The 27022-nt window shown below is 29.6% G+C and overlaps 2 protein-coding genes across 14 annotated transcripts in view; one reads left to right on the top strand and one right to left on the bottom strand.

Annotated features, from left to right (window-relative positions):
• Positions 1-17066, top strand: part of LOC129981756 (uncharacterized) — a 71167-nt gene extending 54101 nt beyond the window's left edge. For 2 of the 3 annotated variants that reach the window (XM_056092745.1, XM_056092753.1), the window contains 2 exons: positions 8135-8407; positions 14538-17066. In XM_056092745.1, coding sequence (XP_055948720.1) covers positions 8135-8407; positions 14538-15366 — 1102 coding nt within the window. In that variant the 3' untranslated portion in view covers positions 15367-17066. The remainder of the gene's footprint in view (positions 1-8134; positions 8408-14537) is intronic. The other variant, XM_056092762.1, reaches the window with a different exon arrangement.
• Positions 17067-17132: 66 nt separating this feature from the next.
• LOC129981702 (ras guanyl-releasing protein 3-like) overlaps positions 17133-27022 on the bottom strand; it is a 75920-nt gene continuing 66030 nt past the window's right edge. For 9 of the 11 annotated variants that reach the window (XM_056092648.1, XM_056092689.1, XM_056092657.1 and 6 more), the window contains 2 exons: positions 23569-24322; positions 17133-17410 (listed from right to left, as the gene is read on the bottom strand). In XM_056092648.1, coding sequence (XP_055948623.1) covers positions 24135-24322 — 188 coding nt within the window. In that variant the 3' untranslated portion in view covers positions 17133-17410; positions 23569-24134. The remainder of the gene's footprint in view (positions 17411-23568; positions 24323-27022) is intronic. The other 2 variants (XM_056092665.1, XM_056092714.1) reach the window with 2 other exon arrangements.

The following is a 27022-nucleotide window of genomic DNA, read 5'->3' as shown; positions in this document are numbered from 1 at the left end:
TATTATTTTATTCTCTATATTTCAGTAACTTGAATTTTAAGTATCTACTGAGGAATAATTTATATACCCGATGACAGTAACTATTAATTATTTTTCATCTTCAAAGAACTAGGAGCAATAACTGATTTTTGAAGATAAGATAATTTTTTAGAAATTTTATAGAAATAATATAGTATGCTATCAATGACAATTGGTTTATTTTCATAGCTTTCAATTAATGTCCTCAACAATCATCCAAAAACAATGAAAATAAAAAAAATTGAACTATTGATGCTTATGAGGGAAAAAAATGAGCATTTTTATATTGATTTTAGCTTAGAAAAATTCAAAATCTGGCAATTTTATTTTTACAATTTTTTTGTTTGGATTGAATTTTGAAAGTTTTTCGAAATATTTCACTTTTTTTTCTTCCAATAGATGTGAAATGTATATATATATATATAGAATTCAACTGTTTGTATATTTCAGATTTCATTTTATTAATTATTTTATTTTCATTTTATTTAAAATTTTAGATTTACTTTTTCTGAAACATAGCATAAACTCAATTAATGGGATTTAAGGTTAATGAAAAACATAGCAATTTAAATTGATCACAAAAATTCAAAGATTAATATTTTCTAACTAAGTTTATACTAACAAAACAAAAAAATTATTAAAAAATAGTACAACTTTGATAATGACTATCGTTTTAAATTTCGGAATATTATTTAACATTTTATAACATAATGAATAATTGATTTCAGATGAAATCTTTTTTCAAACATGATCCTTGTGTTATTAAAAGATTTCTTTATTCATACAAAATTGATGAATAAAGAATAAGGTAATAATTCGTATAAACAAAGTAAATGATGTTTTATAATTTCTCTTTCACTTATGTATATAAATTTTTTTCGTTATTTTGATGTAGGCAAGAATATAGGATTATTAAACTTTATTTTTACAGTGTTACTTTAAAACAATTTATTAATTAAAATTTGTTGTTATAATGCATCCAAATTTGGGTCAGATGTTCTCTGCGAGATTAGAACTGAATGATCTTGATCAGAAACTAACCTCGAAAGCGTATTAAGAAATTGCATATGAAATGTAAATCTTAATATGCAAATGGTTGTTAATACGCTGATTGATGCTAAGAAGATTAATCGATAAAAATCAAATCTGCTTAGCATATTTTTAAGAAAACATAGCATATTTCTGCAAAAACAAAAATATTTTTAACATGTTCACTGTCTAATTGGTGCCGTAGTTGTCTAGCGGTAAGATGTCGGTTTCGGCGCCCAGGAGTTCTTGACTCGAAATATAATTCTGCTTGAGAACTACCGTAAAAGTGAATTAGCTGCATACTAAATCTGTTTGGATGTCCTCTCGTTCGTACTGAGCGGAAATTCGGAGAGAATTGCCGATCCAGATAGGATCCTCGTATTTAGACTTCAATTCAAAATTGGGCAAGCAATCGAGTTGCACCTAAACGGCCAGATAAATTTAAAATTAAACTAAATACGCCTGTGATTCCAATCTTTTATCTAATTAGATAATTCCATCTCTTAATAATAAAAAAAAAAGAATTCTCTAAATAGATAATAGATATGAATCACACTTGTCAGTTTAATGGCAATCATCTGTTAAAAATTTAGTATTTAAGTGTCTGTTTGAAATTTCTAATTCGCATAAGATCGATCTCCTCCTAATCTATAAAATCGAAATGACTTTGATTTTATAGATAAGAAACACAACATTAAACAATCGAAGTTAATTTGTGATGTTATTCCACCGAATATTTATAGTATGCGCAAGCCTAGTGCATATAATCGATATCTTTCTGGAATGAACGAATATGCCTTAAAATACAGGAAAATGGAACATTTGTGCATATTTCATATTCACTTTTCGAATACAATTTAGATTTACTAGGACATTCACTAATAGTCGTCATGTAACCACAAAAAAAGATTACATGACGACTATTCATTAAAATAAGTCAAAATTTATACACTCTATGATTTTTCATGCAGAGTTTATGCATTTCCATATTTATATTACGAAATTTTAGAATTATGCAGCTCTGTACATGAAGAAAAAAGAAATTCCATTAAGCAATTTTTTAGCTTTTTAAGCAATGTCATTTCCCCCACAAAATCCTTTATTTCATTATATATAGAGGAAAAACCCGAATAATTTCGGCACAATTACAGTAAAATTGTTGCTAATTTATATGTTAACACTAGCCGTCTTTGGCGATTAGATAGGGCGCTGTAATTGATGGTTTATCACAATTTTCGATTAAATACTTTTTGAAGCCTGATCTTACCGGCTTTCGAAGTCTTTTTAAACTCCAAATTTCGATATACATATTCTGCATACTAAAGTAGAAGTTTAACACCGGTCTGTTCATTATGTTATACACCCCCCTAATTTTATATCGTCTGTCTTAACATTTGAACTTTAATATGGAGCTGAAGCGATTTAATTTCAATTAATAGAAAAGCTTTCTTTCTAAACGTATTAATAAATGGATCACTTAAAAAATTTTCATCGTTGCATAATTTAGCCCTTCCCTTCGTACCTTGGAGCTTTAGTTGTAAATGCAGTAAAATTTAAAAATGGTTGTTAAAAGTGGAAGTGGTTTCCAGCAAACTTTCTCGTTCACTCTCGAATAAAGCTTTGCATGGCACTGGTGTGAAATAGTTATGAAATATTAACCTTCCATAAATTTAGTATTTTTATTGAATCTATTCTGTATCACAAGTTTTTTTTGGCAGTTAATCCCTAGATTTTGGTTTTAGGCGCGTTTTTCCCACCCGGTTAAAACTATAATTTGACATAGAACTACGCTCGTGTTCACAAAATTACATTCTAACTGCTAGTTAGATAAGTCATTGCTGATTAGTTATATTAACGTCCCGTTTTAAGCAACACTAGGGCTATTTTGGGAGGGACCTCGTCATTTTGAACCGCAGTCAGAGGACGAGGACGACACCTGAGCTGGCACCCCCCTTTCCACAGCACGCCACGCCACACCAGCGAGAGGACGTTTGGCCTTGATGGATTTAGCTTGCAACACACCCCCTTACACGAGGGTTCTTCGGGGGAATCGGGTCTCGAACCTGAAACCCACGGCACAAGAGCCGAGACCATACCACCAGGCCACCGCGGCCCTTTAAGTCATTGCGTATTTGACTTCACGTTTACATGTTTCTAAAACGGAAAAACGATTGTTGGATTTTGCCCGAAGTTTGATGGATGTCCACACTGTACATGTTAAATCTGTGTACCGAATCTTCGTTTTATAGTTATCTTGCTAATTTATATAAGAACAGACACGGATAGATAGACTTATTCTGAACGGATTTTGAGAAAATATGAGAGAAATTTACAAATTTGTTGTATACCAAATTTTATCCATCTACCTGAAAGCATTTTTGAGCTATCTTTGTCACATACACACAAACAAACAGATATGCATAATGCCGGAAATGTGTTTTTCCACCCTAGGAAAATCTAAAACTCTGAAATTCGTCAAAATCTTGATTCCGAATTTTTTGACAATTACAATATTTTCTCTTTATTTCGTATACGAAAAGTAAAAAGGATAATTAATTCATCGGGGAAAAAATAAACCATATCTTCATAACTTAAATATCAACAATGGGAGAAAAATTCAGGAGGAAATATCTGTAGCAACAATGAAAAAATTTGAGTTTCCCTTCAACAATAAACAGAAGATAATTTTTTTGAATTTTAAAATGATAAAAATCATATTTATGCTGCAATATTTTTGGCAGTTATCGCGAAAAAGTGCCAAAATTTTTCTTATTTTTAATTAATTGGAATCTAAATTAAAATTTCAAGAAGATAAACATTTCCACCCTCTAAAATACACCTGCCATATTTGGTAGCTTTTAGGTCAAATAGTCTGGCCCTTAGAGCAGTAACACGCACTCAAACTAATAGGCGCACTTGCACATACTCATGTTTAGAGGTTAAACATTTTTTTTGGGTGTATGAAATAATAAATAGCGTTGAAGGTTTTCTATCACACTTTTTTTAAAATACAATTTGTTCGATAAATAAGCCTTTTCTTTTAGTTCAATACTGTTTTTTTTCATTTTTAATCATTCTTTGCATTACGAAGCTTGGAAATTATGCATTATAGAACTTTAAATGCTTATAATATGCTGTTATTTTTTCTCAGAAAGCTTGTAACTGTATTTAGAAATCGAACAACAATATCACAAATTTAGAAAATTGTTCATTCATATATTAATATTAAACACTTTTTGTCTGTGAAATAATAAATTGCATCGACCGCTTCCCTTCCACTTACCTCGATATTTTTAATATAATTTGTCCGATAATAAACCTTTTCTGCACAGTTTATCTCACTTTATTTTTATTTTAATCTTCTGAGATTACTGGAAATATGCACTTGGAGGATTAATCACTACTTATATACTAAGATACTACCTATACTAAGATAGCGGATCCTGCTTGAAGTAAAGAGAAATTTAGAATTGCCGACCTTTCGGGATACCGATCAGTCGTTCCATTCAGGCAATTGTAATGGACTGCCACAGAAAGTAATCAGAAGTATTTTTTTCTATTCTGGCACATTACTTAACACATATGCAAGAACTGCAGTTTAACCCATAAACGTACAACGTCCTCATTCGAAGATAGATACCATTTCACTACCATGGCAAAACTAATCGCATTTCATTGCTATTATTGCTTTTCCCCCGTCTCGTCTAGCAAATCAATATGTATTTCCAAGCTTTTAAACAGGTTTTAACTAGTATATATCAACCCATTAAACAGATTTGGAAATGAAAGTATCATCATTTTAAAATATTTTTTGCCTTATTTTCGAAATAATGCTCTGAAATTGAAAGCAACCTATATTTTATGTGTTTAAAAACTTTTAATCTATATATAAGAAAGTGCTTTAAAAAAATCACAATTTTCCGCCAAAAAGTTTTTCTTTTTCTTTTTTATAAATGACATTGCATTTCACGTTACCTTAATCTTAGTGTGTTTAACGCATTTTTAAAGAATTTTACTGAAATTTATGTTTTAAGTTAATTTTTTAGTGAATGTTTTTTATTAAGAAATTGAGAATTGATCTGAAATCTGATCTCTTAGATTGCTTCTTTAAAATCGTCTTTCATCTATATTCTGTTTGTTTGTTTCTTATGGCACTTGCCACTGACAAGCCCGCTGTTACGAAGACAGCGATTTAAACCTGAGGGGGAACGTCTCTTATTTTTTATAGCAGCGCCAACTAGGGCCAAGAGTACGACTTTGCCACTCACGCATCATTCATTCGCTTGCACAACCCCTTTTTACAGGAGGGCACATTCACACATCTCACAGATAGAACAACAGAAGAACAACCATGCCCAAACCGGGACTCGAACCCGGGACGCCCAGATCACGGGGAAGACGCGCTACCCCTATGCCAGGACGCCGGCTCATCTATATTCTAATTAGTCAAACGGAATTGTATATGAAATTTTTTTATAGTTCATACAAATAAATAATTTAGTGGCGGTGGAAGTTAAAATATTTGATAAATGTTTAACCTTGGAAGAAAGTTTTTAGTTGTTCTATAAATATAAGTGTTTTATCTACTAATTTCAGGAACATTAGAAAATAAAATTCTTTGTGCGCTTGCGCGAATATAAACGAAAAATTTCAACGATTTTAAGTTTAAAAAGAACAAATGAGCTATAAAATGTTGAAAGCACAATAGAATATTTGTCCTCCTCGCGAAATGATGAAATTTTAAAAGCAATTTATTTCCGCTCGTTACGTAACAAAAATACATGCAATTGCTTCGGTATTCATTTTTTTTCCCAACGATTGTAAAAAAATAAATTGTATGCATCGGTTAATGGAAAACGTAAGGGGGGGGGGAACGTAACTAAAACGAAATAAAATACATTTATAAAAAAAAAAGTTAGAATATTTTTATCAGTTAAAAAGATTTTTGTTTTCAAAAATAAGATAGCTCAAACATAAATTACAAAAAGAGTGAAGTATATATAGAAATGCTTTAACTAGATTAAAGGAATCATCTCATTTACAACGTATTTTATTATTTATTTAATGAAAATTTAGAATTGTTAAGAATTCCTTATATTTACTGAGACTTTATGGTTTTATATGTTTCTCCTATCGTTTTTTATCGTCTCTCCGGCGATTTTTCTTGTTAAAAATGTTTTTTGTTTTTAAATGCACAGTTAAAATTGCTTTTGATAGCAATTAATCTCTAATCTTTATTATATTATTTAAACAATAGAACTTAAAGCTGGTGCTATCTTCCTGTTTCAATCTACTTGATAACAGAACTCGGATTTTTACATTTGCTTAGTATCCAAACCTTATCAAAGAATCGAATCTACAGTATAGCAAATTTGGTAAGCAAACAAGTTGATACACCGATAGGATTTCTTGAAGTTTCCACCCATAATCTAAACAAATTTATCAAATTTCATATTGGAGAAAATAACCTTCTGTTGATGTTCTTGTTTCCGAAGTATAATTATTCCAATTTTTACACAATCTATGCTTTTAATATTCCATTATATAATCGAGTTCTCTTTAGTGAATAATTCTAATTTTAAAAGTAAATATTTTAATTTTCATCTAAATTTTTTATCCTGATTAATTTTTTATACAAAATATTGATTCATAACATAACTGTTAAAGCTTCAGTTTCTGAAAAAAATATTCTAAGTAAATAGAAATTTTAATCGCATTTTTATTTAAAAGACAGGTTTAGGAATTTCTCATTATGTTCATTGTGTCTTTATAATGTTACTTTTTCTATTATTGTCAACATAACTTTTTACAGCATTAATAAAAATAAGTGAATTTTTTTTAATTTTTTTTTTTTTGTTATTGTATTCTTTTTAGGCTTGATTATATTTTCTTATTCTTGATTACAATTTTTTTAAAATCCAAAAATTATCATTTTTTAAATTGAAAACGAAATGGGGGTTCATGTATGAAATTAATATTTCCTTAAATTGATATATTAATTGATAATTAAGAGTTCTCAAGCTATTACAGTTTTGTATTGTCATTAGAAGCAAGTAACTGAACAAATTTTCAGAATTTTATTTTCATCATGAAGTGAGTGAAAAATAGCATTCCATCTTTACAAAAAGGTCATATAGAGCAAAAAAAAAGTTAAATCATAAGAAATTTTCAAATGCTTTAAAGAGTTTTTGATATAAATTAATAAAATGAAGTTACAGATTTTTCATGAAAGGCAATGGATCCGTTTAATTTTTATGGTGTTAAAATTAAACGAAATCAGCGATTGAAAATCTTGATATTTCAATCGTTCTGTCTTTTTCTGTATGTTTGAGAACAAGACTGAGAATAAACTAAATTTAAAAAACACTGGTTTTAGAGACACTATAATCATTATTTCTGATTACTCCAGTTTTTTTAAGAAAAAGTTTACATTATTATTATACTAGCAGTATTATAAAATAATTAATTATGAATATCTAGAAATAAGCGCTGTTATATTCACTGGAAAGTTTTTTCTTCAAATAAAAGTATTCATCAAAAAATATTCAAATCATCAGAATGTACCCATTTTTACATTGATATACATTTATCCGGTTTTCCTTTATTAGTGCCTCAACAAATGTTAGAGGAAATTCTGCGGGGTCGTGCAGCCCATGAGTACCTCAAATTCAGAACCCGACTGAAAATACCCTCAAGGCCAGTTAATAGTGTGGAGGTAACAGTCTGAGGCTATGTTAGGGATATAAAGCGGATGTTCTGGAGGTCATCATTCAAATTCATTAGATTCCTTTAAATCGTCGAACATCGGATTGTTCTTCAGAATTGTAATCTGTATGCAGGCTCTTTCTTATGTGAATGTACTTACTAATCTTTTAATCTCAATACAATGAGGAAGCCATAACTGTGCATATATATAGCGCAGGTATAAATGCTGACACCTGCTATTTGATAAAAGGTCATCAATTAGTATTATCAATACTTCATATATCATTTTAATTCTGTAAATGATTTACTGTCGGAATACTGAACAGAATTTATTTTCATTGAAAACTATGTAATAATTCCTTCGTATTTCGTTTCTTTTAAGGTATAAAGTGATTAGCATACCTTCCTGCCACCCACAGCTCCCGATCGAAGACCTGGATAACACCGAGAAGCCGAGTGCCGGATTACCGAGCAACGCCATGTCACCGAATGCCAAACCAGAGGAGCCGGATGCAGTCGTCGGGAAACTGGAAGAACTTCGAGAGGGGGCAGAGGTGAGGGGGGACTGCGAAAGCCCCGCCGATCAACCACCCCCCTGGCTCGACAAGGAGCGCTTCTACAGAGCTAGGGAAATATTTAAAAATCATTTTTTCAGGTGAGCAAAGGTCACTTCTTCATTGTACAAAAAATTTGCATGAAAACTATTTAGTTATTTATGTCTAATATAGCGCAAAACATAAGAAGAATAAACAAATACTAATGTCAAATCGAACAAATACTAATGTCAGATAGCCCTTGTCAAATGGTTTAATTTCAGTGTTAATGAAAATGAATTACCTGGCTCAATTTATCAAAGGTTCAGTTTATCAAGCTATGTTTCCTGTAGGTCATTTCTCTTTAACTTCCGAGCAATATTTCGTGTAAGTTAGCGATAACTTCTGAGGCATTTTCGTTGATCAAATACTAGAAGTATCTGCATTATTATTTGGGTGTCTTAAAGATTTTAGTTATTATAATGTTTACAAGACGTGTACAATTTGTAAATTCATACAGCATTTATAAATAGTTGCATGTTGCATTATGCATAAATCATTGAAAATGGGGCAGACCATTAGACTTTGAACACCAAATTTTATACATTATTTCTTTAGTGATAAAAGCAAACTCGGGAGCTTTAAAAATTTTAAATAGATTTTTAATAAAAAATTTGTTCACGTGCTAATGTTTATTAACTTTGGAACATGATGCACATTTTTTGCGCAACTTAAAAAAAATATATAAAAAAAACTAACATTAACATTAATTTTATACCTGTATATTTCTTCTGAATTTTTATGAGTTTTTAAAAATGCTTTTAATTATACCTTATATCAATACTTTTTAACATTTTAAGGATCGTGCAAGCTCATTGCAATGGTATTAAATATATTTTGTATGTGCAAGATATCTCTTCAATATAATTAATAGAAAATTCTTAAAAATGTTATAAGGGCAGATGGATCAATCTTGAAACATAATCATACATTGATGTTACGGTATAGATGTTCGAATATCATTTTTTATAAGATAATTAGTATAATGAAAATGAAAGGATTTCTCTGTGCAACGTTTGTCCAACTTCATTCTTGGATGTCGCGATTTAAGATAACATAGCAGCCCATAAATATTTTGATGTTAAACATAAAAGTTTATCACTAAATAGTCGACGTGAGCTTTAAACGAGACATTAATATAACTAAATAAGAAAAAAAAGTATCGTTTTTTTTCCCAACAATAGTTCAGATTCGCATATAAAAATCGAAAAGCACTAATCTCAGATTAGTACTTCATCTCTATGAACGAGGAGATCCTGGGAAGACGCACACGGCATCTGTCTGCGATAGGTAAGCTTTAAGAAAGGAAAACAGGCGAGCGTCTTTCATCCGTCACTCCATTTGAATGCTTGAGAGATTCAGTATGAGAGCTCCTGGAAGTCATTCGGTCACAAGAACATACAGAAATCGTGAGATGCTCCACTTCCGAAAACGGGAGTGGAGCGGAAAGCGTAAACTGGCGGTAGGTGAGCTGAAAAACAAGACGCCCATAAAAGAATACATCTGACAAGAGAGAAAAAGAAAGATACGCCTTCTACATCTTCATTTAAAGTCAACTTCATCAAGAATCGATTTTCTTTTCTTCTTCTAAACCATCTGGCACAAATATATTAATATTATTTCAAGTAACCATGTCAAACTGATTGAAATATAGGATAGTGTGCATGTTTTGTTTGTTTTTTTGGTCCGATTGTGCAAGCTTCAGTAAATGGTTAGTACATTAATCATTATTCAATTTGGTTGATTGCAGTTTATGGAGGAAAAAAAAATCAAAATTTAGTATTGAAATGCCATTGTTTAATTTAGAAAGGGTTTCAACTGTTTCAAAAGGAAGGGTATTAAATCTCTTACTTAAAATTTCCTTTACTTCTCAGACACAAGAATACTCGTATGATTTATAATGAGAAACTTACGAAAAAATGTTAAGAGAAAGTGATTTCTCCAATATGCAAATAAAAATTCATACTTTATTATGATTCCAATTTTCGAGACTGCAAACGTCGTAAAATAAGAAAGGTTCATCTTTTTGTGTTCAAATCCCTATACTATTTCAATGTTTAAATTTTCTCATTATGAACAGTCATTAAATATATATTAATATTTGCTTCAATAAGTTTTTGCATCAGTGGCGATGTATATAACCTATTGCTACCTTAGCATCAAAAGAACTTGTAATAATCGGATGTTATGTAATGTTAATAACTTATCTTTTAAAAGGTTCTTTAGTGATATTTATATTAGTGTATTGTCACTTTTTTAATAGTGGTTAACTTTATTTTTATGCTTTATTTATGCCAGGTGGTTTATACTGTAATGGTGAAGAAGACGCATTTCACAGTTCTTTTAGTCCCCTTTTTTGTTTAAATAGCAGCAAATATTTTATGATAAAATGTATTACAGGAATACATTTGGCAATAAAATTAAAGAGAAATAGAAAAAATATTTCTTAAATATTGATTCTGCAGACAATGTGGGAATCAGTAAATTACTAAAGCCTGTTAGTTTGATATCGCAGACATACGAGTTCGGTTTACATAAGCATTTTGGATTAGTTTTTGTGTATATTTAGCACAGTTCAAAAACAGAGAAAGAGAAGCAAGTGAATGAAAGAAAAGAAGAAGAATTATTGGAAAAAAAGCGTTTTCTGTATAAAGGGTACTAGCTAGCTATCCTTTATGCCCAATCTTAATTTCTGAATGACGGCATCTTTAGTCATGAAAGTGGTGCAAATTTCATAATCATGAAAGTGGAGATAAGAATGCTAATTGCAGAAGTTCCCGCTAAGTCGAGCTATAAGCAGTCTTATCGCTTAGTCTATAGAATGATAGACTAAGCACCCAGATGACTAAGATAGACTAAGCATCATTTAATGCACCCAGACACCACTTTCAGGCCTATAGACGTTATGGTTCAAAAGTTAAGGTGGGATAAAGAGTTTAAAGTGGGCCCCCTATATAGATACACGTTAATATTTTATCTCTATGAGTATCATACCGTAAGCGAGTTACCCCCAGTCTACCTAAGAATCCGGGATTTTCTGAATAATAACAGTCCCGAAATTAACATGGAAATTGAAAGCAGAGTCGTTAAGAGTTGTTCCAGCCATGACCTACTTTTCCCTTAGGAGGTACGTCCTGCCATGGGATTGAAAGTAACTCGACCTTAAATAATTACTCTGCCTCTAGGAGAAGGAAGAAATCGCTTATTTATCCAGACAATTCACATCCGGGATTCATGCTGACCCCAGAAAGGATCATTGTGAATAAGTGACTAGGCAGTTGTAAATGCATTTACTAATTAAATCAATTCACTGGTAATACAATGAACCATTTGTAATGCAATTATATTTCACAAGTCACGTCGATGAATCAATAATTATTCATATCATGAATCATTCATAGTAATAAGGTTGTAAAATTCTTATCTACTATTACATCGTTTGGTTCTTTCAATCGGATTATAAGTAGTGATAATACTACTCCAAAAATATTACTCCATGCAACAACTATATATGCCACTTTTCAAAATAATATTAAGTTTTAAGAGTGATGATGTTCCTCTTATGATGTTAAGTTGTGCCCAACTGAAACATCATACGAGGAATAATTGAAAAATTAAATGCTCTCTATATATATCGCTACTATCACAGATATTTTGTGGGACAAGATTATAAATGCATACACAGTTTAAGTCTTCTATCATCTTTTATATATTCCATTCTGATATTTTTTGAAGAAATTGGCTTATTGTCCTGATTTTTTTTTCAAAATTTTAAAAAAGACTGTGCAATAAATTAAAATATAAACGGGGATTCATAAAGTGAGGACAATTAACGTCTTTATGAAATATTTGTAGAAATTTATATATACATATAATCTATGTTAGCAAATGTTTGTTATGCATTCTATTATCTTTTTTGTGATAACGACCTATATTTGAGAACTAAAAGTACCGCACAAAAAATATTTTTACAGTTGATAAGTGAGAACACAAAAAAATTCAAACATCATTTTTCACTTTAAAGTTTTAAATGAGCAATATTTTATAATGTAGTACACTTGAAAAGTACCAAGTGAGTAATATGAGAAGAACCTATGGTGCTCTAACGATGGGCATATAAAGAGGGCGCTAGTTTGTTCCTGCTTTCTCATCTAACAGTTTTTTTAGTGATTTCAAAAAATTATAATCAAAACCGATAAACACAAAAGAGTTACATCGGGTGGCTAGATTTATTAAAATATAGTAATAACTCATGTTAATTTCTTAAATGTGCCTTTTATTTAAAAGAATTTGCTAGTAAACAACATTGATCATGAGCAAATTATTTAAGTTATTATCCCTAGTGTTATTTAAATCGCTTAGATATAAATTCTTACCCATAATTATGTTAAACTGTCAACCTTTAAAGCCATGTTATTTTAATTGTCTAACTTAAATTATGTTTATTTGTGCACACGAATCTTTCTAACGGAGACCATCCCAATAACATCATACCTCTATTAAAAATGCAAATGTAGCAAAAACGGCCAGATGTAGCTAAATTTTGAATTAATTAAAGCTTTAAATAAAATAAATATTTAAAAAAACGCTCCAGGATGCACCCTAAAATGTATATATATGGATCGAATTTCGCAGCTGTAGGTCAAACAGTTTAGTGTATATAACGTCAACGCACACATACACATTCATCTTTATTATTAATAGAAATATTTCTGATTAAAGTATGCTTTTAATCAGATTTTTGAATATTGTGTGTTGCGTAAAATATGTTATCACTCTTTCAGTTGGCCATATTGTTTTCTTATTGAATTAAAAAAAATAATTATATTTATTGGTTAAGTTGAACTTAATCACTTCCCATTTAAAATTATTCAATAAAATTACTGAAATCAAACTTCCGATAAAAATGGCCGCAAATTAGATTGGCATACAATTATAATTGCATAATACTTACAAAATAGTACAATTTACGTAAGTATCAAGATTTGAAATAAAAAGATATTTAGCTGAGGAAGACATTTTAGACATATAAAAGATTCGACTGACATTTTACGTAACAATTAACAAAGTAAATTACTACCAGCTCTCTTGGGGAAATCATGTAGTTGCTAAAGACGAAAGGCTATTCTATAAAGAATGATCCTGATTTTTTAATGTGATAAAAGAATCAAGAAAAATGAAATTAATATGATTGTTTAGAGGAATAGTGAAGAATGGACATTCACCTACCCCAAAAGGATGGTGAGAAAACACATTGATATTTTGTTTTTGTATTTAAAATCTCGTCAGCTGAGGCCTAGATGATGCAATAGAAAGATTTAAGGAGTCTTTCTTCCCTATAGCACAACTAGAATAAGTTTAAAATGTTTACATCGATTTCAAAGGAACGTGGAGTCGCAGTTTTAATGAGTGTTTTAAAGGAAATAAATATCAACACTGCCCTTCTGATAATGGCAGAAGATCGTTTAATCACTTTAAAAGGTCTATCAGAAACATCGAACATTTCATTGGATGCCAATCATACGTTGTGCACAGAAAAATTGCTTATGGCACGAGCAATTTTTTTGCACGGTGAATTCCGAGACTGCTCATCATTATCTTTCAAAAATCAAAGTCACATTTGTTTCTCGTCCTTTTTATACTCCTTATATGGAAACATGCGATTTTCTTTTTCTTTTCACGAATTTGAAGAAACGTCTCTGGAATAAGCGCTAACCATCTTCAGAGGCAATGGTACAAGCTGCGGAAATAATATTAAATGGTATGTCAAAAAATGGTTTCAAGAAACAAGTATCTGAAGACTGTAAAAGAAGTGAGATATGTGAATAGCATATAATGGGGGTGTTTTGAGAGTGATTAAAATTTGGATGAATATTGGTAAAATTTTTTGTATGAATTTATCACCATTCTTTATTGAATAACATATACATTTTAAAATAACAGTCGGATCGACTTTTGCGCAAGGGAAGTTGAGAAAATATGTCGGTGAATATATGCAGAAATTTTGTCACCATGTCATGAAAATTATTTGAAAAAGGTAAACTTCTTAAAGGAATTCATATAATAACAAATATTACAGTGTTTTGATCTGTGCGTGAGACACTTATTGATTAAGAGTTTACTTTCATTGTAATGCCATTTAGCTTTGTATTTCTTATATCCGTCAAGCATCTAATTTTTCTTTCTTTTCAGCATATTTTTTTCTCATTTGGCGGGTTTGATGCTCATTGTACATATACCGAGTATGACTGCCCCCCTCATGTCCACCGGCAATTCCGCAAACGTCGTGTGCCTCTTCCGTCGCTACCTCAGCACGTTGGTCCACATCCGGCGATGGTACGAGGGAGACATCTTCAACCCCGATGACCCAGCGCACCAAAGTATCACCATGGTCCGCGGCATGCATAAGAGAGTCGCCGACAAAATCAACGGCCCTCCGTCCACTTGTCGACGCCGATGTCCAGCTGTCTCACAATATGACATGGCTCTCACGCAATTTGCTTTCGTCGGCCTCATAATTCTCCACCCGAAACACGTCGGCCTGCATTGCAGTAAAGAAGACCTCGAATGCCTTATCCACTTCTGGCGCGGAATCGGCTATATGCTCGGTATGGAAGACCGCTACAATCTGTGCAACGGTAACTTGGAAGAGACCCTCGCAATCTGCAGAGATATAATGGACAGCGAATTAAGACCTTCTGTACAAAAACCTCAAAAGGAATCGACTACAATGAGCCGCGGAATAGTTACAGCCATGAATTCGTTTATTATCTTTTTAAGTTGGGAGGCCATGGCCAGATTCTGGTATGAGCAAATGGATCTACCCTGCGATTTCCCCATGGGCATCTACGAAAGCACGGGCTACTGGCTGATGCGATTCACCTTTGGATGGTTGCTGCGATTTCGGATTTTTCATAGATTCTTTAATTTTCTCCTCGGGATAGCTGTTAAACAAGCTCTTAATAGTAAAGAATATTATGAAGGATACTTAGCCCGGAATCACAATATAACCAATGTTTAACATTCCTAGACTGCAACATATGGAAATATGTATGCTCCAATTTTTGCTCACTTTAAATCTGGATGTGTAATGACCTCGATTTTGAGAGGCTCGTACAATGGTAGTGTTACGAGAAATACACTGCTAGTCTTTTGCCTAATTGTGAAATCAGGAAAACCTACTGAATGTGTTGCACACGACACACGTTCTCTATCTGAAACTGTGTACAGAAAAAAATAAAAAAAAGGAACTTATTGTTGCGGAACACAGTTTTTCTTGGACAAAATGCAACTAAAACCAACAGTAGTCATCAGAATCCTGCAAAGAAAATGGCAGAGCATCTGCAGGAGAAAGTGCCACAATAAAAAGCTGCTTTATGTCAGTGTGTATAGTGACGGGTAAGTTATTAAAAGTGTACAGCTCGGCTTATTTTGCTGTCTACGGGCATGTACAAAGAGCACGTTTTCTTCAAGGTCCACCAAAGTCTACTTTCAAAACTTATAAAAGACAGAAATTGAAATAGACAGGAAATGGATAATCTAATGTGCAGATATATAGTCATTAACAGGTTATAAAACTTCCCATCAAGAGAGCCTTAAATATAGTCATTTTAATTTAATTGCAAAACAAATGTTTAAAGACTGTTTCTCTCTACGTACATATTTTCTCATACATTTGTTATATAACTTGTAAAGCAATATTTTGGATATGCACGGAAAGTAATAATCCAGCACAGAAATTTTTATATTTCATTATATAAAAATATAAGAAAAACTAGCAATATTTTCTATTCTAAAACTTGTTTCTTAGCGCTCACATCATCGTGCGAATTATTTTTTACAGAAAAATAACCTAACTATGATAGATCTAATCTACTCTCGTAACAGGCTTATGGACAATATTTAGACCACTTACTAAGTGCATATCCTGTAAGTGAAAATTATTTCCATTTTTAAATTTAAAAAAATCGAAATAATTTTTCATTTGAATCAAAACCAAAGCCATGATGCAATTCATAGAAAGTATGCCGTGCTCAAAGACTTGTTTTGGGGTTTATGTGTGCATCAGACTTCATTTCATTCCTTCAAAAATATTTATATTTACATATATGATTTATATTTTCAACAGCTGGTTGATTTTCAGAGAAAAAAAATATTTTTTGTATGATGTAATAATTTTGTAATTTACGTACAACATTTATACTATTATCCAGCAAAATCTTTCGTAAAAAATATTATAATCCTAAAGGACATAACATAATGCTGAAATTACTTGTATATGACATATAAGAAAAATACGATTCTGTATATTACGGAAAGTATTCCGGTATTGTGACATTCAACTTATCTAAAATTTAGAAAGAAATTCGAAGTCCGACAAAATTTTAATGTAAGGAAGGAATTAAGAAAATGGTGGTGGATATAAAAAAAAATATTAATGATGATGGCATTGTTATGTTGAAAGCATGTACGATCAATTCATTTTTAGTAATTCCATAAAATGGTTTAATGATTTCTAATCGAACTTATTATTGTTCCAGTATAACTTCTATGATTATTGTATGTATACTAAAAACAAACTGTATTGAAGAAAATGGTCCGTGAATAAATTTATTTTTAGAATAATGGTCTTCAAACACTTTTACAAATTTCAATATCACATTCAGACTTCACTTAACTGATCTAAACACCTCGACAAATGCACTAAGATGTTTGGAAACACTGCAGCACTCGTTACTACATATCGGGGGGAAAAATGTACAAATTATGTGAAATTCGAGACTCGTAAGAATTCGAATATTTTAATTTATATAAATGTAATAACTATAATAAATACAAAAGTTTATCATATCATATAAAGAAATTACACTTGGATTCATGCTTATTTAATATTGTAAAATTTCAAACACATTCCAATACTTGACATGAAATTAATTTACATAATGGGATTTATATGGCAATGTAATATTGAGGCTTTAAATGTTTCTAGCCATTGGCAGAAGTCTGTTTAAATAAATTAAACCAGTTTTTAAAGCTCATTTTCACGAACGTGACATCTCTGGTCCCTATTCAGAAGAAATACATAATTAGATTTTTTGTAAACAATAACAAAAACTATCACAACACATATAATGCATTATCCTCTAAATTTTTAAAAAATCATCACAGCAATTATTTAAGAAGAGGAAAACACGTTGTCATATAGTAACATACATGGCACTTAACAACTGCATAAGAGTTCTTTAAAAATGTCAAATTCAAACTTCCTTGGAGACAAGGCAGGAGTTTAAATATTATGTCTTTCATTATTGTAACTTCAAGAGTAATTTCAATTTAAATGACTATTATAAATGCAACTCAATACTTTAAAAGAATGCTTAGTATTTGAAAAATACATTCTAATTATAAAAATTCAAAGATCTACTTGTTTTTATGCAATTATCCATTAACAATAAAAAAAATCTACATTTTTTTTACAGGAAAACAGTACAGACAGAAAAAAAACAGTCTTGATTAAATACCATTCAGTAAGACTTATTTTGATAATTCGGAGCTCAGTTTACTAATTTACAAAATATAAAAGCATTAACAATTAAAATATTGTCTTTCAAATTAAATACCAACAAATAAATTTTGAACTAATCATTTGCTTCAGATTTAAAACTGACAAATAAATTCGTATAATTTTTTATAAAGCGAAACAAAAAAGTTTGTAAACCTTTTTTTCAATTCCTACTATTGGTTCACACTCTCCTTATATATATTTATATATCTTGCTCAAATTTTCAACCGTTAAAAAATATTTTTTATTTATCCGCTCGGGTTCAAATATATTTTTTAAAACTTGTAGTGGATGACACTTGATGTTAATACAGTTTTTTCAAATATTAATTAATTAATTTAAGTTTTATATGGGAGAATAAAATTTCTCTTATATAAGATAATAAGATATAAGATATTTATATAAGATAATTAGAAACGGAAACAAATAGAAAGCGAATAAATAGTAACAAACAAAAATAATACTCCAACACCATATATAGAAAGGAAATGGACAACTGCAAGGAAATTCGCTTTCTCTTTTGCCACTTAATATTGTGATTCTGTCTTATGTATACACATAATTATATTGATTGTAATTATTTAATAAAACGTAACTGAAATAAAACTTTCCTTTGTTGACCTAAGTAGGAATTGACTTAAATTTTTTTTATATATTACTTGTTTTAAAGTTTTTTGAAAAATAAATTAAAAAATTGAAAATTAATTCAGTAAAACTTATATTAATAGAAATTTTTCCGAAAAAAAAAATTAATATCATTTCTAAAAGACAGCAGCATTAATTTAATATCTATAATCATCAATAATACGAATACTGAAATTAAACAAATAAACACAAAATGCACAACAATCAATTTTTCAACATAAAATCGCTATGATACAAATGGAATAAACAAAATATGCTAGTAATAAATTGCATTTGATATTTAAACGAAAAGATGTCCATGAGAATGTGAAGAATTTCTGGAGAAAAAAAATTTGTATTTTATCCTATTTATATTTAAATAAATGCTCCATTACATAGACATGTAAAAAATAAATCAAAATATTAAAAGCATACTATTTACGGAAACGTATATAAAACAACTAAATGGAAAATTGAGTTTAAATTACTTAGAAATATAAAAACTGAAACATTCTTTTTATATATAATCAAAATGAAAATATAAAATGAACTTTTTCATTTTGCATACAAGTTTTAAAGCGTAATTTCACTACACGAATTTTGTTCTATAAGCTTTGCAATATAATTTAAGTTTCCAAGATAATGTTAGTTAAAGCATTCAGTTTATTTCTTCCTTGGAAAAGAAAACATAATTCAATGTTAGGAAAAAACTGATTGACAAATGTCAGCTGAGAAATGATAATACCAGAAACAAAGGTAAATTATTTTAGTATTCTGAATATTAATTAACTCCTCATATATACTTTTTATGGTTATTTTTTTAACACTCTGACAATTTTTAAGCTTAATATTACTGCTTTAGTTTATTTATAATTATAGATTAGAATTTGTTATTCTTATTTATTAAGAAAAATATCTGAAAAATCCTCAAGTATTTTATTTTACATTTTTGTATTCCCTTTCTTAAATAATTGCTTTCAAACAATTCAGAGGTTACTCAAATATTTATTTCATAAATTTTTAAAACTCTGTAAATATTTTTATAAAATAAATCCATAAATACAGTTTTAATACAAAATAAGAACACTTTGAAAGTAAATGAAATTAAAAACTTTTCAATTAAAAAGAAACAAAAATTATAATGTACAATTCTTTCGGTAAACATGGTCCCATAAACTAGGGCAGGAGCAACAATATGTAATTACACTATACAATTCTTTAACAATGCTAGAAAAACAACATTCACACGCAATAAATTACATCACACAATGAAATCACAAACGACTAGAACAAAGCTGATTAAAGAAGTAAAGTACCTATAAAAACTAATGTATTATTATGTATATTCTATGAGAGATTTAACAACTTCTAAATACAGCAAAGCATATTTCATATGTATCACAATCAAGATGATTAATATCGTGATAATGAAATTATTTTTATCATTGCTGCAACAAAAAAATCCATCTAAGAATTTTTCATAATTTGTAGAAGGAAAAAGAGTATGTATATTATAATTCAAATTTTAAGGATAAATCCATTCAAACTCTCACATTACATTTAAAGTGAGTTAAATATCAACATTTGGATATTCATATCTCTAATAATAATAAAAATGAAGTTTCTGTTGGCATACCATGACAGCTCGTTGAGCCTACAGTTCCTGAATTTGGCACAAATATGCTTTTGAGGGTGAAAATTTGTACCTAGCAGTTATCTTTTTTAATTTTAAAAGAACGAGAAACGAGCAAAATTTTGGTGTACTAGTAAATTTTATTATGCAATTTTTTTTTTTTTTCATCTTTAAAGTTGAAAAAAATCTCTTCAAATATTAATTAAAAAAAAAAAATCGAAATTTTCTTAAAGAATATATATACTTTTGTATAATTTTCAATAATTAAAATTAAATCGTTTTCATTGTTTCCACAAAACTTAAATGCCAGATTTTGTTTTTTCGTTTTAGAGCCAAGGAAGAACGATTATATTTATTGCCTCTGTAATTTACATGAAGAATACGATTACTCCATGGAAGAAACGTCCTACAGGAAGATATATAACCCAATCAATAACATTTTTAATGTCACTGTGACTAGACTCCATTAGGAAGATTCCTATACATATCAAATAAAAAAGGCGCATACTATTAAAATGCCACAGCTTTAACGTCTATTGCAATTTCAGGCTTTAAAAACCCTTTCTTGAGAAAATTATGGGCAAGACATGTAGAAGTGCATTTCTTGGCGCTCTGCTTATATTTAATTTGAATTAAACTCAAATATAATCAATATTTCAGTGATCCAGTTGGCCGATAACCAAAGGTGTCGGGTGTTAATAACAATGTTAGGCAAATACCATTAAATTGCCGACCATTGGTTGGTTATGATGCAGAACACCTGCACTTTCTAACAAACGGTTCATTGACAGTTGTTATTGCTTAATTTAAAACAGACAATATTTCAGATATAGCATATAAAGATATCACATTATCAAGAATTATAAACTCTGCGAACAGCTTAATGCAGATAATAATTTTAAAAATATAACAATTCAATGCACATATAAAACTTATGCTTAGCAATTAAAATTGAAACCTGAAAAAATGTAAAGAAAGGCGTATTCAAAATTTCTTTCATTTAGAAAAAATTGGTTGATTATTATTTTACATAAATTAAAAATATTTATTAATAAAAAAATAAGCGAATATTTTTTTTACAAATGCTGAGGTAAGTATAACCGCATAAATAACACATCATGAAAAAAAAAAAAAAAAAAAAAAAAGATATTTTTTGTGACGAATTTTTATTTTTACAATGCATTAGCATTTTCAACACTTAAAAATTGATTGGATAAATTTATAATAGACTGGATTTATTATTTTTCTCTGAATTTCTTATTTTTTATAAGATTTTACATGATCACCTATATGTAAATGTATTTTTAAACCATACTTTTATCTCCCTCATTCAGATTTTATATCTATAAAAATAAACAATTATTCGTATTTCAGAAATGTAATTTTGAAATGAGTTATTATCTTTTTAGTCTTCGATGACTGAGACATGGTTATTACATGCATTTTATGTAACGAAGCATGACAGATTTAATATTCAAAATATTTCTGTAAAAATATTGATTCTTACGTTTATTCGATTTCGTTATTTTATTGAATACATACAAAAAATGCTTTTCTGTTATAATATATATATATATATAAGAGTTATAAAATATAGAAAAGGACTATTATTTTTAACAAGTGAATATTTTCTCATACCTTTAACAGATTTCATCAATTATTTATTGCTTTTTAAAGACTGATTCTTACAAGTCATTTCAAATTCTGCATCGACTTAAGAAGAGATAGAAAAATTTTGCATAATTTAATAATAAAAGCCATAATATTTAGAGAAAACATAAATATTCTATTTTCTATATAGATCTGATTTCTTCTTCAAAGCAACCATTTTACATGGAAAATTTCTTTTTTTATCGACAAGTATGGAAAATATAAATGTATATAAGTTATTCTTTACTTTATGGTTTTTAAATTTAAAGGAAATATTATTTTTGAGCATGAAAATTAGATGTAAGATCTAGAAATATTAGAATTAAATTAAAATATATATGCTTAACTATATTTACCATTATTTACACAAAAAGACAGAAGTACTTGTCCGGAAAGTACTAACTGCAATTGTACTTAAATGTAGCAATACGGGGAAAATTATACATTTTATAGTAAATTGTTTAATTAAATTTTAAAAAATGCATTTTTTAAAATAATAAAAGAGTGATAAATTGCATTCCTGTTAAAAGAAGAGATTACTTTCTACATCCCTTTACTTTGGTAGGCTTGGAGTCCACATTTAGAAGAGTTCAGGTACCCATTTGTTCTATTTCATCAATCTATTAAAATTCATTTTCTATATTTTTAATATAAAATCTATTTTAGTAATACTGCCGTATGATTTCTTATAGAAGCTCTAAAGATGGACTACATCTGAGTAATACTAGAAATATTTACACTAGATTATAACTTATCAGATAAAATAGAAAACAAAAAAAAATGACCAATTAAAACAATAACATATAAAAAGACAGCTTTATGAAACGAATTTTTTAGATGATTCACAAAAATGAAGCACAGCAACAATTCGGAAATTTTAAATGAAAAATATATATATATATATATTGAAGTACTCATATTTTTTAGAAAATAAATGGTCCCACTTTTCTGTAAAGAAACTGGAAAGGAAGACTGTCATTTTCAAAGTTTAAGTAGCAAAAAACATCTGTATGTAAGAAGAAGGAAAGAAGATATTTATAAAAAAGAATTATGGAAAAAAGATTTTAAAATAGATAATCAAATGGTACGAAGTTTTCCAAAAATTACGATGAATTTAAAACTTCTTGAGACAACCAGACTTGAACAAATTATCACATAACATAGAGATAGTTTATGATGTAAATATACTGAATTGATAGTTATTATAAAAAGGCAGAGATTTTAAAATATTAATAGTGAATGTAAGGCAAGAGTCTCTCTTTAAAATAGCGAGAAAAAAATTATTCAAGATATTCAAATCAGTATTGTAACTTAGGGTTTAGAATTCAATCACAAGAAAAGATTGGAAGATATATAACCAACATATAGATATCTTTACTGCAAGCATTTATGTAATGTTATGAAGCAATTCAACACTCTGTAATATTTAATTTACAAGCAGAAAATTAATCAAAAAGAAATTGAATTCTTATTTAATTACAATTAAAGTATATAGCTATTATCGAGAATGATAGATATAATCAAACATTGGATATATTGGTTCATTTTTTTAATAAAAATTAAAGCATCTAATGTAAATTATTACTTAGACTCATTATACAAGACTCATTAGACTCATTAAAGCAAACTATTTTACTATTTGTAGAAGACACATATTATATATATATATATATATAAATTCTCACAAGTGATTTAATTTATAATCAAAGAAAATTTCTTTTTCTTACACATCTGAAGAAAAAAAATATACATACTTAAAATTTACATCGTTGTGACCAAAATTCGTAATTTCATTAAAATATCTTCGACAACAATCAACATGAGATGATTTCGTAATAAACTAGTTTTGGAAGCAAACAGTTGCATTCAAAGCATTTTCTGGCATTAAAGGAGATCTTTGACAAAAAGTTGTTTAGCCAAAGCTTCAACAGCTACAAAAGTTAAAAATTTTAAAATCACACCATCAGTACTTTGTAAAATACATTCCTATGGATGGAAAATGAACATGCACATGAATAACAAACACGCATATCAATAAAATGTACAATCAACTATGTATTACTTTGGATATGTATGCTAAAACTTCAGCACATACAACGTGCACAATCACTGACTAGTAAAAATGAGGAAAAAAATTTTACTCTAATGGCACCAAGGGACATGGCTGTAGCTTACTCGATATTTTTTTTATATATATAAAAATTAGAAATTAGTCATTTACATTTTACTATTTGGAAGAGCTGGAATCAGACTTTTTTTTATATAAACTTCAGATGAACAGAGACTGAGATTCTGAAGAGTTCGTTATCCGAGAAATACTTCATGAAATGAGATTCTTTCGAGCTGGCACTTTCTGCAAGAGCAGGGTTTGCTCCGAGTCCGTTTCCAGCGAAGTAGGCGTTCTCGGCGAAGACGGCACTTTGAATTCTTGCTTGCACCCGCAACCTCTTGGAGAAGGGGGTGGTTTCAGCGGAGAAGAGGGTAGTTTCAGAGGAGATGGAGGAGTTTCTGTTAAAAGTAAAACAAATGAAAATTATTTATTGCCGAAGAAAATAAGCCAAACTTCATAATAAGGGAATAAGAGAATAAATTAATACTATTACAAAAGCATGATTGATTTCATTCAAATAGGGTCAGAGAGGGTAATTAGGAACGGTGACTACTGTACTCATCGGTGAAGCTTTAGCGGGCAGTGAAACACTTGCTTTCTTTAAGGGACTCCTTCTTCAGTGTTATTTTCCAACGTTTGTTTATTTTAGTACTAATCATATTAAAATCAGTGGGAGTGGTCGCCTCAAAATTTTCTGGCATACTCTCTAATAAACTTGCCATGCCAGAAAACGCCTTACATGTCACTGGCATACAATAGTATAAAATATTAATTTTTGCATAAATTTGGCATTTTTACTAAATCAAACGCGTCATCCTTGGCGAATTATTTGGCGATTACACCCTGGAATGCTTTAACAGTAGCCAAAAATCGAATTCGTGTTTGAGGCACGTTTTTCTCTACCGACTAAACCAAAAATTCGATACAAAACTGCACTTATAGTCACAAAATACCGTATCAAATTTGATATATTTAAGTTATCGCGGTTTTGTGTTATGTTCAAATGTTTCCGAAACCGACAGACAGTCAACCCGTAGTTGGATTTGGCACAAAATTTGATAGGCATTTACACTATAGATGCGAAATCCATGTATCGAATTTAATCTATCTAGCTCTCTTCGTTTTGTAATTATCGTGTAAACTCTTATTCGAACAGACGGATTTCCTCTGAACAGATTTTATTCAAAATTTGTCAGAAATCTGTAAATATGATGTAAAGAACACATACCAAATTTTAACCTTCTAACTCAAAGCGCTTATGAGTTATCTTTATCACGAACAGACATACAGATAGACGGACAATTTACAGAAATGTGCATTACGAATTCAGGGAGGTCTAAAACGTGGAGATTTGTCAAAATCTCGAATTTGAGTTTTATCACGATTACTATACTTTCTCAATATTACTTATACGAGAAAGCAAAATGTGAAAACCAAACTTTCTTAAGTGACAATATTCATTCCCTGCATCAGTTATTTGCAAGTTAAATTATGAAGCTATACGTCCCTAGGATTATTAAGATCCAATGGCTATGAGCAAGATTCACTTTTCCTTCGTGGACTTTCCTATTCCTAATAGGGTTCTCAATTACTCCTGCCAATTTTCATTGTAACGTAGTTTGTAAAATGATTTTATTTTATTAAAAACCCAACTTTTTTCGTACATTTGGAATTACCTCTTATAAGACATTATGTTAAATCTAGAAAAGCGGTAGAGTTACTTCCCGCCAATAATGTTCACTATTTTATAACCCTTACAAAAGTGTCTGAGGCACGGATGGAGTTGACAGTGTTCGAATGTAAAAAAGTTAAAAAAAATACCAATTTTATCAAGTCAAAATTTGCTTTGATGGTGAATGATAGTTTGTAATTTCCGACAGTCAGATAGAAGCTGCACTACAAACTCCTTTTGCAGTGTAAATGTTAAATAAAAAGGAGTTGAATAGGAGATCGGACGATTTATTTGAAATGGAAGCTCCATTAAGTTGCAATACTAGTTCCTACTTGTTTTGAAGTGCTTTTCTAAGTTTTAAACATTTCCTTTTCGTATACAGCAACTTCTCGTCATCAATCTAAGGTCCCACCATAGTGGATTAACAGATAGTGATGATAAAATGGTTCTATGGTATTTGCGCTCGATAAATTTCCCCCTTTCCGCTCAAGTGTCAAGAAAGACTACCACATTATAAATTTTATCTTTGCACATAAGATTTGGCGATTTTACAATGTACGCCAAATGGTAATCAACTCACTATGAATGAGAAAGATACTACTTGTATCTGATAACGAAACGAAACTTCCTTGAGAAAAATGCTGATGACCCTTACCACTTTTCAAACGAGTGTTGAATATAATAAATAAAAAGTGTGAGAAATTTGCTTTAAAAATGTATTTATTAAAAGGAATACGTTTATAATTTTCCCACACGGAAGACATTTATAAAAATTATAATTCTGATGTGCATAATACAAATTTAATCTAATAAAATGAATTATAATTTTTAGTTTTATGAGGATTTAATCTCTATATCTCTTACGGTTTAACTTTATTTAACAAAATGAAAAAAAAATCCATAGAAAGGGCTTTAAATTCAAATTTAAATGGATATTAATAATGTTTAGTTCTTTCTATATGTATGTATGCTTTTATGTATATATATATTCCACAAGCTAATACTTGAAATGAGTGATTGGCTTATGATTATGAAAATATTTATTGTTCTGATATTGATATGTAAAAACTGACAGATTTGATCGCAGAAGATAGAAAGTTTATTTATTGAACTTGAGTTAAGAGTTGAAGTGTCAAGAGTATTTCGCAGAATATGACTCCTTAGGACAAAAGGACTGTGTAAAATTTAAACTTCATAATTTTTTCATAAGAACATTTATTGACTGAAGTCAAATAAAATATTTTCATTTGCATCATTTAAATGTTTTGAAAGTAAAAATAAAAACTGAATTTTACGATGAATTAGAGAAATTTTTGTTGAGTAATTCTTTAAGATATTGTATAAATTACAAAAATTATTCAGCATTGCATATACAACTTCAATGCTGAGCGACTCTACATTCAATTTTCATATTCAAAAAAAGGTG

Source organism: Argiope bruennichi, chromosome 1 (genome assembly GCF_947563725.1).
Source record: "Argiope bruennichi chromosome 1, qqArgBrue1.1, whole genome shotgun sequence".
Lineage (NCBI taxonomy): Eukaryota > Metazoa > Arthropoda > Arachnida > Araneae > Araneidae > Argiope > Argiope bruennichi.
The sequence above is the reverse complement of the archived record's forward strand: the minus strand, read 5'-3'. Positions and strand labels throughout refer to the sequence as shown.